Below are 18,555 nucleotides of genomic sequence, written 5' to 3' on the forward strand. Positions count from 1 at the left end.
CAACATTTGTCAATAATTCGTTGGATGCGGGGTTGAAAGTTGCGTCTATATTTCTGGACATTATGAAAGCATTCGACTCTGTTGACCATAGTGTATTATTATCAAAATTAGAGCATGCCGGTATTCGTGGTAATTTTCATAGTTTGATTTTTTCTTTTTTGAGTGGAAGGAAACAGTTTGTTGGGGTTGGGAGTGTTCATTCTGATTATATGAATGTGAGATGTGGAGTACCACAGGGTTCTGTGCTTGGACCCTTGTTGTTTTTAATCTATATTAATGATTTGAATGCGTGTCTTAAAAAGGATATTTAGTCATGTGGGACCTGCAGCTAGAAGGTCAAAGATGATATTGCCTAGCTTCGCTGATGACACACAGTTTTCTGTGGCAGCTGTGACTGAGGCAGATTTATTTAGATTTATTTCTGCTTTTAAATACAGGAATGAGTTGTATTGAAAGATGGATGCGTGTAAATAAATTATGTTTGACTCATAGTAAAAGTAAATTTATTCTATATGGAAGAAGTACTAATTATTATCCTTGGATCCACGGTATTCAACTAGAAAGTGGATATCTCCAGAGACATAGTTATGTTCAATATCTTGGTGTCCAAGTTGACGAGTGTCTTATGTTTAAACCTCATATTGAATCACTGTGTACAAAAATTGCCAGGAATGTTGGAATGCTGCGGAAACTGAAACATTTTTTCCCTCCTAAAATTTTAAGAATGCTGTATTTCTCGCTGGTTCATCCGTATTTGTTATATTGTGTAAGTGTTTGGTCAGCGACATTTATTACTTATCTACTGCCACTGAGGATTCTACAAAATAATGCTGTTCGTGTTTTATCTGGAATGCGAGGTTCTGGCTCGGTTCGAAGGCAATACAACGGTATTAAGATTATGCCACTTTTTGGCCTAGTTAAGTTTTACACGGCATTATTCATGTTTAAAAGTTTTAATAACCTGCTACCTGCATGTTTCTCGATTGCATTTACCGAAGCTAAACACAGGTATGAGACAATAAATGCCCATTCAATACGAACCCCGTTCCCTGTAACAACAAGGTCTACATTTTCTATCCGTTTTTATGGCCCGGCTGTCTGGAACAAACTTCCCGAGGAGGTAAAAAATAAGACAGATCTGGATGAATTTCGAAATTCCCTCAGAGTAAGCTGTTTTTATCAATATGGAAGATTTTAGTGGTTGTGTGTAGAGAATGATTGGTTGAATGTTGTTGGTGAGATGATTGTTTGGGTTTTGAATGGATGAGTGATTTATTTCCCTTTTTTTATATATTTTTTTTCTCCTCTATTTTTGTGAATGTTGTGAGTTGTGTTGCGTTGTTTGCGTGGATGGTTCTCAAGTTCCCACTTTTTTGTTGGAGGGGTGGGAGAGGGAGGCGAGAGATGATATTTATTTGTTTTTGGGTTGGACCCTTTTTGGGTTATATTAGGGTCCGAGGAAATAAATGATATTAATTGAAAATATTATATATATATATATATATATATATATATATATATATATATATATATATATATATATATATATATATATATATATATATATATATATATATACATTATATATAAGTGTTTTTCTTTTTTTTCGGGTTTTGTCCGGCATGCAGTAATGCATTGGATTGTGTTTTTTTAAATGAGATGTTTGTTTATTTATTTATTGTAACCCGTTTGTAAATAAATAAAAATAAAAAAATATTCAATCCTAAAGAGGGCTTATGCCAGATTTGCCATCTCACTCACTCAGATTATCTGTCTTGGCTTTTTCTGAAATTAGCGTATGGCTCGACGTCCGCAACTACTTGATTTTAAGTCAAAGCTTAAACTCTTAAGTCACAAACTCTTAAAATCAGATTTATCTATCTTTTTTTTTGTGTGTTAGTGGGGGTTCCCTTCGCCCTGTCACTGTCTACGGGTCTAGGCGTTTATCCCCCCCCCCCTTCCATGGAAAAACCCTCCCCTGGAAAATACCCCCTCGTGAAAAATATGGTTTTCCAAATTTGAATATTTTACTTGAGTTCTGTTACTTTTTAGTTTAGTTGAGAAGTGCTAAGGAAAGTGGAAAAGAGAATTTATACATAAGTCTTGCTCTCCCCCCCCCGTGTAAAAATGTTCTTCTCATAGAAAATCCTCCGGAACCACCTCCACCCCCCCCCCATCAGAAACCATCCACGCGAAAAATTTCCGTATGTTTCCCAATAACAAACCCTGTCTGTAAGCAATGGACGAATTACAACACTTAAAAGGGTACTTAAACTTCTGCAATGGAGTTTTATGATTGTTTTGTAGCTAGGGAGAGAGGGAGATACCTCAAAGGGTGCATTTTAATACCTGAAACATCTCAAGCTTTCTTTGAGCCGTAGGATAAACACAGAATTAGCTCTAAAATCAAGTTGCCATCAAGCCATCAAGCCAATTGGAGACAAAGCGAAGACAGGTAGTCTGAGTGAGAGAGAAACAAGAGGAGGATGGAAGTAGAAATTGTTTTATACTCCCCAGGCAGTTCTAGTATGTTTTTTATAACTCAAAAGAGATTGGATACCAACCAACCGCAAGTGGAATTTTCGGGGGGGGGGGGATTTTTCACGGAGAAGTATTTTCCAGGGGAGGGGGGTATTTTCTGTGAGGTGGTATTTTCTGGAGGTATTTCCACAGGAGATGTTTTTCCCGGGATGTCCAATCACCTTTCACTTTTAAAAAGGGCACTAAAACTTTCAATTTACAATCGAATAATAAAACGTGATTAATAAACGTGATTAACAAAATTACTCACAGTCATCGGGGCAAGGGTTGTAGGTTATTGCAAGTTAACCTTTGTTAAAATTTTAGGTTTTTATAGAAGGGACGGGTCGTGCGAACTTTGGAGAAGGTTCATTCGATTGGAAATTTGAATTTCAAGTTCAATTTTGAAGAATCAAAGGTAATCAGAGGTCAATCAACCCTCCCCTTTAACCGCCACCCCCCCCCCCCTAAATGCATCCAATCAAAAAAATAATTGTTTGTTTAAAATATTCAAAAGGTCAAAAAACCATGCCTCTGGGGTTAACAATCCCACCAGCAGCTCCTGGAGCAAGGCCTGCAGGTTAAGCTAGTTACTCAATGTTAACACCTAAGGTTCTTATGGAAAAGATTTTTGTATGAACTTCAGAGGGGTGCTCATTCGATTGGAAATCAAAAGTTCAAGTGCACTTTTTAAAATGTAAAAGTGATTGAAGGGCTTCCGCCCCCGCCCTCTTTTCCCCAACTACATCCCATCAATAGTTTTGAGATGGCCATGTTATTTAAAACAGTTTGAAGGTTAAATGACTAAGCCTACCGGGCTCACAACCCCTATCCCCTGATGCATGAGTTGTAAATTATATAAGTTTTCTATCATTAACATAACAAGGTGTTTTTTTTATCAAGAAGAGAGGGCATATCTGTCCTATAAATAAAAAAACATGGAGTAATAATGTCAAACCTTAGGAGAAAGTCAAGAAGAATGCCAAACACAATCAATGACTGACACAATCAGACAATGACTGATGGTATCAGCCGTCACATCGTTCGTAAGATGTTTGGGACCAGCTTCAACTAAATCAAGAGGTACTATTTGCCTCTAGTTTTACAAGACGACGTATCTGTAATGTGTTGAGAACAGCTGAGGGTATTAACCTCAGGGTATGAAGTTTAAACTTTCAGGGCATGCTGCAGGAATGTTGACAAAAAGGCTGGAGTGCAATCAGTCCCCCTCCCATATCCTTTTTAGCTGATATCTCCTCAAGGACATATTATATACATTTGTTATCTAGATTCACAAAGGTCAAATATTTTGAACACATATGTTTATTACTTAACGTCCAGAAAGGTCTGATTCCTCTGAAAAAAAAGAGAAATAAATCTGCTTTAATGGTTTGTGACATCAGATCTTCTTTTTTTGCAAAAACAAAACAAAGCTTTTTTATGAATGATCTTGACAGGCGTTTATATCATGACTTTAAGAAACAAACAATTCCAACAAGGTTGAATACGTAAAAATTCTAACTTGTGTTTTACCCAATAGTATTGCCTCATATTTGTAGAATACTGAAAAACTGAGTACAGTGGTTCAGTTGCATGAGGGTTCAGTTACAAGAGGGTTCAGTTGCAAGGGGGTTCAGTTGCATGGAGGTTCAGTTGCACGGGGGTTCAGTTGTACGGTGGTTCAGTTGCACTTTGGTTTATTTGCACGGTGGTTCAGTTGCACGGTAGCTCAGTTGCACGGTGGTTCAGTTTCACGATGGTTCAGTTGCACGGTGGCTCAGTTGCAGGGGGGTTCAGTTAAATGGTGTTGAGTTGCATGGGGGTTTAGTTGCACGAAGGTTTAGTTAAATGGGGTTCAGTTGCCCGGTGGTTCAGTTACATGATGGTTCAGTTACACGAGGGTTCAGTTGCACGGTGGTTTAGTTGCATGGTGGTTCAGTAGCACGTAGGTTCAATTGCACGGTGGTTCCATTGCATGGTGGTTCAATTGCACGGTGGTTCAGTTACATGGTGGTTCTGTTATACGGTGGTTTAGTTACACGCACACCCTCTGATACGCAGAATTGAATGGTTTGATTTTAATAAAAATTCTTTTACTCTTAGTGTGTGTTTCTTTCCTCTTTAAAAAATCAGACACATTTTCTCAGTTTCGTAATCTTTATGGGTAAAACTAAGCCCAATGAATCTTATATATATATATATATGGAATCAACACAATAAACCCATGATATATCGATTTATATCAAAATTGGGTTTCTTAAAATTTCGATTACTATCGAGCCGTGTCGCTCCAGTCTTACAGCTCGTTACAACAAGCTCTTTAATATGTTAGCACATAAATCCAAGAACTTAAAAATAGGAAGTTATCTGCGCTTATTAGGTGTTCCAATTACAAATAAGAGAATTTGAACAATTATTAAAGTTTCGATTAGATATTAGATGTAAATATTAAAACCATGAGACAATTTCCAAAATAGATACCCCCTTCCTTACTCTCAACCGACTTCAATTATCAAACTATAATCGATTTAATCTATCTAGTTATATTATGAATCCTATTACAAAAAGCACTAAGTCCTATTTTCTTTTTCAACGATTTTTTTTCTTTTTTATTCAGAAAATTATATTTAATGTGTACCTTCTCATTTTTCAATAACTTTATTTCTGTTCTATTTGCAGATGTAGAGGGTGTATCTATATTTATGAGTCATATTTATGAGTCTTGTGATGAGGATGGCTCGGGAGGTACGCGTGCCGGCCTCCTCTGTGGGGAGTTTGGGGATGGGATGGACCATTTTCTGAGTAGATGATAAAGTTTGGTGAATTTTAGGGATAAATTTTTCATGGGGATGTACCGCTGCTCCCGGGTGCTTTGGGGACTACTTTGAGGGACCTAATTATTGCGCTAGGTTGTTTTATTGAGAATGGTCTGATGGCATGGAAAGAAGCTGTAGTTTAAATTTGTTGAATGTTATTGTTCTTTCTTTATTGATTCTTGCTCGTTTATTTTTCTATATATGGCCACTGCTATATATATATATATATATATATATTTTTTTTTTTTTTTTTATTTTTATATATATATATATATATATATATATATATATATATATATATATATATATATATATATATATATATATATATATATATATATATATATATATATATATATATATATATATATATATATATATATATATATATATATATATATATATATATATATATATATATATATATATATATATATATATATATATATATATATATATATATATATATATATATATATATATATATATATATATATATATATATATATATATATATATATATATATATATATATATATATATATATATATATATATATATATATTACCTAAGTTCACTTGTTATCTTGATGATAACGCTCTGGGGTCTATATCTGATATGGACATATGGTGGGAAATCGGAAGTTTCAAAGGTGGTACATTTGCATAAATATTAATCTAGAACCTATTAGATACTCTAGTGAATCACTCTTATGTGTTTTTTTTTAAATTAGCTTCTGGTCTGAGTTACTCGATTGAATCATGAATCTACGCGGTATATCGTGAAAAATCACTAGATTTAAGAAAAATTCACTAGCATTTGAACAAAAATCACAACAAATCACTAGCTAGAAGAAAATCACTTGGCAACATAAGTAATCACTACGGGTGGCAACCCTAATGACGTTGGAGTAACTTTTTCTTTCGCATAAACGACCCAGATTTTTGGAAGTTACAACATTAAAAAAAAAAATGGCTTACTTGTCGCTGCGTACTGCAATGCTGGGTCGGGTAATCCACTATCTTTTACGACATCCTGGTGGATTTTTGAAGAAAAATGCTGTTCCAGAAAACCAGTAGAAGTAAACTCCTTATTGCACGCTGTGCATTTGAAAGCCTTGGGACGAACTGTCCCTCTAACTACCCACTGCTCACTGGGAACTGCCAACTGCCCCCTGCTGTAAGTACTGGTTGGATTTTGTCCCTGGATGATACTGGAGCTTGAAAATCCTGGAACTAAAAATATTGTCAAGGTTTTTCCTTATTTCAGAGCTTGAACTTGGTTTCTCTACCCTTTCACACTATTTTGATAGTTTAAACTGAGTTTAAATCCAAATTGATTAAAAAGCAACCAGTATTTTCTAGTACTTGGTAGTATATATATATATATATATATATATATATATATATATATATATATATATATATATATATATATATATATATATATATATATATATATATATATATATATATATATTTAAAGTAAGTTAACTGATGGAAGAAAAGAAAAAAGGCAAGGGTTCAAGACCAGAACATAATTTTTACTTTACTGAAGAAAAAAAGATCGCAGAATGCCAGTTTAATATATATAAACTGATATTTATTCCTGAAAGTATTAATGATTCTTTATTGAACTCAAAATTGAAAATACCTTTTCCGTATTTTGCTTTCATTGAAGAACAAAATATGCTCTGGTCTTGAGAGGGCATGGGGGTGGTAAACACTACTCATGTTAATTTTGTCTCGTTTTGAACTTAACTCGGTTATTTATTGTAATTTCTATTTGATTTGGGTGTCATTTATTTTTTGATGTTGATTTGTGGTAGTTTTATGCTTGGAAAATTATTTGAATTTATTTCTGCTCAGTTTTGGTTTAGTGAAGTTATTTGCTTTTCTTTGAAAAACTTCAAATGAAACTCAGAGAGGAAAGAAAATAACAAAATTCAGAATAAAATCACAAAAGATGAAAAAACGAGGATTGGTCTTAGAATGTATTTGAAAAACTTCTTTTGTGGGAAAAATTAAAATCCTGAATTTGCCACCACTACAGGTATTTACTGATATTAATTAAAAAAAACGTTTTCCACAAAATAAGTTTTCCAAAGAAAAGTAAAGAACTCCATTAAACAAAAAATGAGAAAAAATTAAATCAAATAATCTACCAAGCTGGAAACTACCACAAATCAGCATCGATAAATAAATGAAACCCAAAATGAACAGAAATTACAAAAAATAACCGAGTCAATCTCAAAACGAGCAGAAATTAACATAATTTGGGCACAAAACCCCTATGCCGTCCCAAGGCCAGAACATAATGTGCACTTTAATGAAAAAATTATAAATGTTTTTACTTTCACAACTTTAATACATCAAATAATTTTAACATTTTGATTACTAAATATCAGTATATGTATATTAAACTGACAATGAATATTCATTTGTATTTTTTCAGTAAAGTGCAAATTTTGTTCTGGCCTTGGGAAGGCATAGGGGTTTTGCGCCCAACTTATGTTAATTTCTGCTCGTTTTGAGTTTGACTCGGTTATTTATTGTAATTTCTGTTCTTTTTGAGTTTCATTTATTTATCGATGCTGATTTGTGGTAGTTTCTAGCTTGGTGGATTATTTGATTTTTTTTTGCTCATTTTTTGTTTAATGGAGTTCTTTACTTTTCTTTGAAAAACTTATTTTGTGGAAAAATTTTTTTCATTAATTTCTGTTCTTTTTATATTGACATAGTCTTTTCAGAGAAGAAGAAAATAACGGTGTAAACCTTTTCGTTTTTTCAATAATTCATTAGTTGACATGATATTTGTTTACTGGAGGAAAATTTTAAGCGATTTATAACAGAAATCATCCTTATGAATATCTGGAAACAAATAAGAGTTTTGAATTTAGTTTCGAACCTCCTCTAGTTGACCTGAAATGGAAAACCTGAAACCATTCGCAGAAAAATCTGTTTACTCTCTTTGATAGCTTGGATACACTTACGCTATTTTCATTTGATTAAATTTTAAGAGCAGAAGCAGCCTCGAAAGTTTAAACATAATACCCTCAGTCGTTCTTGGGATATTGCTGAGAGGCCTTATTGGGAATTAGCATTATCACAGTGCATTTCGATTTAATCTTAAGGCAACGTTTAGTTTTTAAACATAATGGGCAAATGGGAGGGTGGGAGTGGAAGGGGGATTAGTTGCCCTCCAACCACTTTCGAATATCAAAAAGGGCATCAACCCTTTCTATTTTCTATCGAATGAGCCCCTTTTGAAGTTCCCACGACAAATCCTTCGATACGAAGTGGCCTGGTCTAAACAACAACAACAACAAAAAGTATTACTAATCGCTTTCGACTATTAGATAGATAGATAATTTAATACGAAATATCACAAAACGGATAAATAGTCGCATTTACAAAAAAGTTATGAAAACTATTTGTTGTAATTTTCAGTGAAGTATTGTCGGAATGAATTTTTGTAGCGTTTCGTGGCACTTGGATTGCTTGGTTGTAGTTGGTTTGTGTGGCGGGTCTTTGGTCGGTTATCTTGTCTGATATCAGGTGGGAGAAGGTCGCGGTGTTTGGGGGAAGTCAAGATGGACTGGCCAAAGCTCATGAGGAGCTCGTGTCTTCTTTGTTCAAGTGTTGTGAGTTCTAGCTTCGCCAGACATTCCTCATAGGGCAATTGGCTGTCTCCTAGAATGATGCGCAAGGCTCTCTTTTGAATTGTTTCGAGCTTATTGCTCTGCTCTTTTGTGAGACCAGGATGCCAGACAGGGCAGGCATTTTCTAGGATCGGTCGCATGCGGCTCCTATAGTAGGTGACCAGGGCATTTTTGCTGAGTTGAAAGCGACGTAGCTTTGTCAGTGACCTAAGCAGAGGCATAGCCTGGGACAGCAAGTGATTTAAGTGGTCATCCCAAGTCAGTTTATCATTGAAGATAACACCCAGGATCTTCATTTTGTGAACTGCCGGTATGCCGACGTCAGGCAAGGCCGGTACGCTGTGCTTTAAGAAGGAAATTCTCATTATTGCCGACTTGGTCCTGTTGATGCTGAGTTTTCTTTCTAGGTAGTCCCGTTCGAGCTTCACGACCATTTCTTCTAGGTTAAGGATTTCACACAGTCTTTGTAGCAGCATCATTGTTAGGTCGTCTGCGAACTTCGCTCTGTCTCTGTGCCATTTAGCTATCGTGTTGCAAAGCAACAGGAAAAGGGTCGGACCTATTTTTGTTCCTTGAGGAATTCCACATGTAAGGTCTGTAGAGTCTGACAGTTCGCCTTTGTACCTTGTTTTTTGCTTCCGTTTTGAAAGGAAGCTTTCTACTATCTTTCTCAGGAATTCGTGAAAATTGGTCATGGACTGTAGAATCTCCTCGTGGCTAGACGTATCGAACGCTTTCCTGACGTCCCCTTGAAGGAGGTCGACAAATGCCCCGTCAACTTCTAGGTGACTTAGGATAGTCTCGACGATCTGGATAAGGTAGTGACTTGTACTGCACCCTCTTTGGAAGCCATACTGCCGGGAGTCTGGCAGTAATTCACTAATTCAATTCAATTCAATTCAATTTATTCGAATAAAAACATAACACAAACATCAATAACAATAAAGATCCTAGAAGAGAACTTGTTAAGGACCAAAGAAAGAATTTTTTTTTTAATAACACTGAAAAAAAAAGATAGAAGAATAAAACATGGGTAATTAAAGCAAATTGGTTAGAAATTGAAAGATTAAATTATATTATCAAGTTTTGTTACATTTTTATACAGCTTGCAGAAACTTGTGGCTAGTTCAACACTGGAGGGTATTTTGTTCCATTGAATAATGGATTTGTAAATGGGAGATTGCTGGGCAGCACTAGAAACGCATTTAGGAATTATAAAGGCTCTATTGGATGAACGGAGACAGTGGGCTTCCGAATTATTAATGTTATAATAGGTTAGTAGTTGAGGTGGAAGATTATTGTGGAAAGCAGAGTAAGCAAGCGATAAGTTTAGTTTTTGTATGATTTGATCAAGTGGCGCTATGCCAAAATCTGAATACAAATCACGGGTTGGTATTTCCCCAAACTGATATGCAATAAGAAAAGTAATGAAAAATGAAGGAATCATAGACAGTAACTAGATTGTTAGTTGGAAGGAAATAGTTTATATGTTCAATCCTTGCTAAGTGTCTCAAAATCATTACTGTGATGTTAGACATATGACTCTAAAATGATAACCATGAGTTAATAAATACACTAAGAAACTTGGCAGCCTCCACTTGCAGGAGGATGTCGGAAGAGTACTTGAGACCAAGAGCAGGTTGAATTACGTCTTTGTTGTATGGGGTTCTGAATAATACTATTTGACTTTTTTATGCTATTAACCTTTGAATTTCCAATCGAATTAGCCTTTTTTGAAGTTTCTACAACCGCACCTTCTATGAAAACCTTATATGCGCCCAGGGCATAACTTAAAACCCCTGCCCTGAGAGTTGTGGGGAAGTGTCCTTCTCAAAAACATATTTTCTATCTGGAAATCATCTAGCCTACGCTAAACAAAATGGCTATCTCAAAATTTTGATAGTGTTTGATAGTGATGTGTTTGGGTAAATGATGGACGTGGAGGAGGGGGGGCTAGTTGCCCTCCAATCAGTTTCGACTATCGAAAAAGGCACTAGCACTTTGAATTTCCAATCAAATGAGCCCCTTTTGAAGTTTCTATGACAATGCTTTCTATAAAAACCTTTTATACCCCAGGACATAACTTAAAACCCTTCTCTTAGGGTTGTTGAGGAGTGTCCTCCTCAAAAACGTATTTTCTATCTGGAAATCAACTACGCTGAAAAAAATGTCTATCTCAAAATTCTGTTTGTATACGTTTGAGGGAATGTTAGGCGGGTGGGAAGGGCTAGTTCCCCTCCAATCGCTTTTTACTAATATGAAGGGAACTAGCCCTTTGAATTTCCAATCGAATGAGCCTGTTTTGAAGTTTCTACGACAACGCCTTCTTATAAGTCCTTATATGCCCTCAGGGCATAACTTAAAACCCTTGCCCTGAGGGTTGTGGGGGAGTGTCCACCTAAAAAATATATTTTCTATCTGGAAATCAACTAGCCTACGCTGAACAAAATGGCTATATCAAAATTCTGATTGGAAGTGTTTGGGTGAATGATGGGCGTGGGGGGCTAGTTGCCCTCCAATCACCTTTATCTATTAAAAAGGGCACTAGCCCTTTGAATTCCAAATTGAATGAGCCTGTTTTGAAGTTTCTACGACAACGCCGTCTATAAAAACCTTATATGCCCCAAGGGCTTAACTTAAAACCTTTGCCCTGAGGGTTGTAGGGGAGTGTCCTCCTCAAAAAAATATTTTCTATGTGGTAATCAAATACGGTGAACAAAATAGATATCTCAAAATTTTGATTGGTTGTGTTGGGGGGATTGGTGGGCGTGGGGGGGGGGCTAGTTGCTCTCCAGTCCCTTTTGACTTTTAAAAAGGGCACTAGCCCTTTCAATTTCCAATCGAATGAGCCTGTTTTGAAGTTTCTACGAAAACGCCTTCTATAAAAAACCTTATATGCCCCCATAGCGTAACTTAAAACCTTTGCCCTGAGGGTTGCGGGGGAGTGTCCTCCTCAAAACATATTTTGTATCTGGAAATCAACTATGCTGAACAAAATGGCTATCTCACAATTTTGATTGGATGTGTTTGGGGGAATGATGGGTGTGTGGGGGAGGGGGCCAGTTGCCCTCCATCACTTTCGACTATTATAAAGGGCAAACGCAAATTTGAATTTCCAATCGATTGAGCCTGTTTTGAAGTTTCTACGACAACGCCTTCTGTAAAAACCTTATATGCCCCCAGGGCATAACGTAAAACCCTTTCCCCGAGGGTTGTGGGGGAGTGTCCTCCTCAAAAAGATATTTTCTATCTGGAAATCAGCCACACTAACAAAATGCCTATCTCAAAATTTTGATTTGATGTGTTTGGGGGAATGATGCGCGTTGGGGGGGGAGGGGGGGCTCTAGTTGCCCTCAAATCCCTTTGGACTCTAAAAAGGGCACTAGCCCTTTGAATTTCAAATCGAATGAGCCTTTTTTGAAGTTTTTACGACAACACCTTCTATAAGAACCTTATATGCCCCCAGGGCATAACTTTAAACCCTTGCCCTGAGGGTTGTGGAGGAGTGTCCTCCTCAAAAACATATTTTCTCTCTTGAAATCATCTACGCTGAACAAAATGGCTATCTCAAATTTTGATTGGATGTGTTCGGGGGAATGATGGGCGTGGGAGGGGGGGGGTAGTTGCCCACCAATCACTTTTGACTATTAAAAAGGGCACTAGCCCTTTGAATTTCCAATCGAATGAGCCTGTTTTCAAGTTTTTACGACAACGCCTTCAAGAAAAACCTTATATGCCCCCAGGGCATAACTGAAAACCCTTGCCCTGAGGGTTGTGGGGGAGTATCTTCCTCAAAAAATATATTTTCGATCTGGAAATCGACTACGCTAAACAAAATGGCTATCTCACATTTTTGATTGGATATGTTTGGGGGAATTATGGGCGTGGGGGAGGTTAGTTGCCGTCCAATCACTTTCGACTATTAAAAAGGGCACTAGCACTTTGAATTTCCAATCGAATGCGCCTGTTTTGAAGTTTCTACGACAGCCCCTTCTATTAAAACCTTATATGCCCCCAGGGCATAACTTAAAACTCTTGCCCTGAGGGTTGTGGGGGAGTGTACTCCTCAAAAACATATTTTCGATATGGAAATCAACTACGCTGAACGAAATGGCTATCTCAAAATTTCTACTGGATGTTTTTGGGGGAATGATTGGCGTGAGGGGGGAAGGGGGGGCTAGTTGCCCTCCAATCACTTTCGACTTTTAAAAAGGGCACTAGAACTCTCGATTTCTAATCGAATGAGCCCCTTTTGAAGTCTCTACGACGACCCTTTCTATATGAATTGCCCTGCTTTAAAGAAAAGAAAATAATAAACTTTACATTGTCAACAATGATGTTATATGCGCTCAAGGCATTACTTAAAACCCTTGCCCTGAGGGTTTTGGGGGAGTGTTTTCCTGAAAAAGATATTTTTATATCTGGAAATCAACTACGCTGAACAAAATTGCTATCTCAAAATTTTGATTGGATGTGTTTAGGGGAATTACGGGCGTGGGGGGGGGCTAGTTGCCCTCCAATCCCTTTCGACTTTTAAAAAGGCAACTAGCCTTTTGAATTTCCAATCGATTGAGCCTGTTTTGAAGTTTCTACGACAACGCCTTCTATAAAAAACCTTATATGCCCCCATAGCGTAACTTAAAACTTTTGCCCTGAGGGTTGCGGGGGAGTGTCCTCCTCAAAAAATATATTTTCTGTCTGGAAATCAACTACGCTGAACAAAATGGCTATCTCGCAATTTTAATTGGATGTGTTTGGGGGAATGATGGGTGTGTGTGTGGGGGGGGGGGCTAGTTGCCCTCCAATCACTTTCGACTATTATAAAGGGCAAACGCAAATTTGAATTTCCAATTGAATGAGCCTGTTTTGAAGTTGCTGCGACAACACCTTCTATAAAAACCTTATATGCCCCCAGGGCATAACTTAAAACCCTTTCCCCGAGGGTTGTGGGGAAGTGTCCTCCCCAAGAAGATATTTTCTATCCGGAAATCAGCTACGCTAACACAATATCCATCTCAAAATTTTGATTTGATGTGTTTTGGGGAATAATGGGCGGGGGGGGGGCGTTCTAGTTGCCCTCCAATCACTTTCGACTATTAAAAAGGGCACTAGCCCTTTGAATTTCCAATCGAATGAGCCTGTTTTGAAGTTTCTACGACAACACCTTCTATAAAAGCCTTATATACCCCAAGGGCATAACTTAAAACCCTTGCCCTGAGGGTTTTGGGGGAGTGTCCTCCTCAAAAACCTATTTTCTATCTGGACATCAACTACGGTGAACAAAATGGCCATCTCACAAATTTGATTGGATGTGTTTGGGGGAAAGATGGGCGTTGAGGGAGGTAGTTGCCCTCCAATCCCTTTGGACTCTAAAAAGGGCACTAGCCCTTTGAATTTCCAATCGAATGAGCCTTTTTTGAAGTTTCTACGACAAAACCTTCTATAAAAACCTTATGTGCCCCCATGGCATAACTTTAAACCCTTGCCCTGAGGGTTGTGGAGGAGTGTCCTCCTCAAAAACACATTTTCTATCTTGAAATGTACTAAGCTGAACAAAATGGCTATTTCAAATTTTAAATGGATGTGTTTGGGGGAATGATGGGCGTGAGAGGGGGGGGGCTAGTTGCCCTCCAATCACTTTTGACTATTAAAAAGGACACTAGCCCTTTGAATTTCCAATCGAATGAGCCTGTTTTCAAGTTTTTACGACAACGCCTTACGACAGGCATAACTTAAAACCCTTTCCCCGAGGGTTGTGGGGAAGTGTCCTCCTCAAAAACATATTTTCTATCTGGAAATCGACTACGCTGAACAAAATGGCTATCTCACATTTTTGATTGGATATGTTTTGGGGAATGATGGGCGTGGGGGAGGTTAGGTGCCCTCCAATCATTTTCGACTATTAAAAAGGGCATTAGCCCTTTGAATTTCCAATCGAATGAGCCTGTTTTGAAGTTTCTACGACAACGCCTTCTATAAAAACTTTATATGCCCCCAGGGCATAAATTAAAACCCTTGCCCTGAGGGTTGTGGGGGAGTGTCTCCTCAAAAACACATTTTCTATCTGGACATAAACTACGTTGAACAAAATGGCGTTATCAAAATTTTGATTAGATGTGTTTGAGGGAATTATTGGCTTGAGGGGGGGGGAGGGGGGTCTAGTTGCCCTCCAATCACTTTCGACTATTAAAATGGGCACTAGAACTCTCGATTTCTAATCAAATGAGCCCCTTTTGAAGTCTTTACGACGACCCTTTCTATATGAAGTGCCCTGCCTTAAAGAAAAAATAATAATAAGCTGTACATTGTCAACAGTGATGTTATATGCGCTCAACGCATAACTTAAAACCCTTGCCCTGAGGGTTGTGGGGGAGAGTTTTCCTCAAAAAAATATTTTCTATCTGGAAATCAACTACGCTGAACAAAATGGGTATCTCAAAATCTTGATTGGATGTGTTTGGATGAATTAAGGGCGTGGGGGGGGGGCTCGTTGCCCTCCAATCACTTTCGACTATTAAAAAGGGCACTAGCCACTCCAATTTCCCATCGATTGAGCCCTTTTCGAAGTTTCTACGACAACTCCTTCGATACGAAGTGCCCGGGTATGGAAAGAGAGCGAAAAAAAAAACAAAAAAAACACACTGTGCCCACATCGTTCTTTACTTAGGCAGGGCTAGCGCGCTGCCTATGATAAAATTCTATTTAAAAAGAATACTACACTAAGAATAAAAGAAATAATTTACTATGAAGAAATTTAAGATAGCTTTCACATGGGAAAACTATAAATGAAAATATCTGTGAAAACCATTTCCAGAAGTTACTCATAGTCAAGATATATTTTTACCCCCCCCCCTGTCCTCCTGAGAAAATCACAGATATTCCATTACTAAAATATCCAAGTCCTTTAGAATAAAATTAGCCATTGAAAACAGGCATCCAATAGGAAGATAAAGGCATTTTATAGCCCTATATATGTATAGAAAAAGGAAAATTTGGATACTGAAAATCGGAAATATATAAAAAATGGTAATTTCATAATACGATTGAATTACGTGACATATTTCTGCGAAAAAGACTGCAACAAGACATTTTCAAACCTTTGTCTTCACCTCCTTGTTGAGTTCAGATTAACCTCCCCTGAGAAAATTTATTTGAATGTCTGCTAATACTTATGAGTCTTGAAGGAATGAAAGCTTCCAGCCTAAAGGGGGATTTTTCCTTAATTTAAATTTTTATTTTATTTCGAATAACTAATATACAAAAGGAACTCTGTATCTCGAGATATTGTTGTCCAAAATTTATTTTGATTTAAAGAGGTATGTCTGAGGAGGCAGTAGTCCCCCTTTTATTAAGTAACCACAGGAACGCTATTAAAACCAATGAAAATTTAATAAAAACTTGTAAAAAGATTATAATTTTTTTCATCAATGGTTTTTTCAAATAAGAGTTAAGAGAGACATTAAAATAAGCAGGAGGCTAAAAAATAGGCAAGCTCCTCTTCTGGAACGGTGTTTGCTTATTTTAAGCTTTAGAGCTACTCGTTACTTTTATTTTAATAAGAAATTAAATCTGTTTTTACTTTACAACAGATAGATACGATGATTTTTTTTTTTTTTTTTTATCGAAAAGATATGATCGTCAAAAATAAAAATAACTAACACCATAAAAGATATGGTACAAATCATAACAAATTCAAAGAATTAGGGTGAGACAAGAGATGTAAACAGGGGGAGAGGGCATTCTTATACTAAATTTTATTTTGCCAATTTCTCATTAAAATTTAAAAAAAAATTTTATTATTTAATTATAAAATTTTTTTTAATTTAACAAAGATAAGATTATTTTTTTTTTTTTTTTTTTGTATAGAAAAGTTATGGTCGTAAAAAATAAAAATAAATAAAACCATAAAAGATATGGTACAAATAATAACAAATTAAAAGAATTAGGGTGAGACAAGAGATGTAAACAGGGAGAGAGGGCATTCTTATACTAAATTTTATTTTGCAAATTTCTCATTAAAATTTAAAAAAAAATTTTATTTTTTAATTATAAAATTTTATTTATTTTAACAAAGATACGTTTATTTTTTTTTTTTTTTTTTTGTATCGAAAAGATATGGTCGTCAAAAATAAAAATAAATAAAACCATAAAAGATATGGTACAAATCATAACAAATTCAAAGAATTAGGGTGAGACAAGAGATGTAAACAGGGGGAGAGGGCATTCTTATACTAAATTTTATTTTGCCAATTTCTCATTCAAATTTATCAAAAAAGTTGATTATTTAATTATCAAAGTTGATTGAATTTATCAAAGATACGATGATTTTTTTTTTTTTTTTTTTTATAGAAAAGATATGGTAGTCAAAAATAAAAATAACTAACACCATAAAAGATATGGTACAAATCATAACAAATTCAAAGAATTAGGGTGAGACAAGAGATGTAAACAGGGGGAGAGGGCATTCTTATACTAAATTTTATTTTGCCAATTTCTCATTCAAATTTATCAAAAAAGTTGGTTTTTTATCGTTCGTTCCCTCCCAAAATATTCCCGCATGGTGCCGAGGTGAGGCCTATGCCAAGAGATGAAATACAGGTTGGGCAAAATACAGGGTTGGGCACATACAGGGTTGGGCAAAAAGCGACTATTCTCCCCCTAGAAATCTTGGAATATTTTTTTTTAGTTTCATGCATGTCTGCATAGTTCCTTGAATTTGTCTGATCTGTGCCTCCCCCTGCAATGAATATATATGTACGTTCCTTCAAGAGGTCGTATATCCACGTATATGGCTTATTCAAGGATCCCAGAATGTAAATTAGATTTTGTAAGCCGTCATGAGATTTCTGCATCGTTGTTACTTTTTATCAAGAATGTTTGTGTATTTACAGAATATTTTTGTATTCCATTCATTATAGAGTTGACATAAAGATTCTTGAAAAAAAAAGTGTCTTTAGCTAAAAATTACGAGGGCAAAAAAATTCTTGATAATTTTTTAAAAAACAGGGAAAAAAAACTTACTCATTGTTGAAAACGAGTATATCCAATCTTCATTGAAAACGCCTGAGCTTAACTGAATAGATTATGTGGAAAGAAGCAATAAGATGCCCTACCAAATTATGTCTCCAGGGACACAAGCCTGGTTTGATTTAAAACTAACTTTTCACCATTGTTTAAGACCTTTGATGACTACCTACTTTGAAAATATTTTAGTTATAGGAATCAGCACTCAATAATTCTAACCAATAACTGGATCAACTAGGCTTGCAAACAGGAAAAAGAGGGGGCTTGGGTGAAGCTCTTTTTCTAGGGATTTTTCAAAGTCTTTGACCACAGGAAGTTTTTCCTCCCCCCCCCCCCCCCAGAAAAAATATGTTTCCATATGTGTCAGGTCTATTTGGTCAAAAAATGGTGGATGTGGAGGGAGTATCGACGAATTTTTCTGGGGGGGGGGATATGAAATTCCCGTGTTCAGGCGGTTCTGCTCAGTTTTATTGGGGAAAAATTTCTTAAGACTAATTTCAAAGTAATTGAAAAGCGCAAACATCAACCCAAATA

The 18,555-nt window shown here is 36.3% G+C and overlaps 1 protein-coding gene across 1 annotated transcript in view; it reads right to left on the minus strand.

Annotated features, from left to right (window-relative positions):
• The window catches only part of LOC148947443 (uncharacterized), a 124,696-nt gene extending 106,556 nt beyond the window's left edge, over positions 1-18,140 (minus strand). Inside the window, exons 1-2 of the mRNA XM_089095853.1 lie at positions 18,019-18,140; positions 6,317-6,571 (exon numbers count right to left, since the gene is read on the minus strand). Coding sequence (XP_088951979.1) covers positions 6,317-6,571; positions 18,019-18,022 — 259 coding nt within the window. The 5' untranslated portion in view covers positions 18,023-18,140. The remainder of the gene's footprint in view (positions 1-6,316; positions 6,572-18,018) is intronic.
• Positions 18,141-18,555: the final 415 nt, after the last annotated feature.

The sequence above is a fragment of the Artemia sp. Qi Xiang Cuo genome, chromosome 10 (genome assembly GCF_049724085.1).
Source record: "Artemia sp. Qi Xiang Cuo chromosome 10, ASM4972408v1, whole genome shotgun sequence".
Lineage (NCBI taxonomy): Eukaryota > Metazoa > Arthropoda > Branchiopoda > Anostraca > Artemiidae > Artemia > Artemia sp. Qi Xiang Cuo.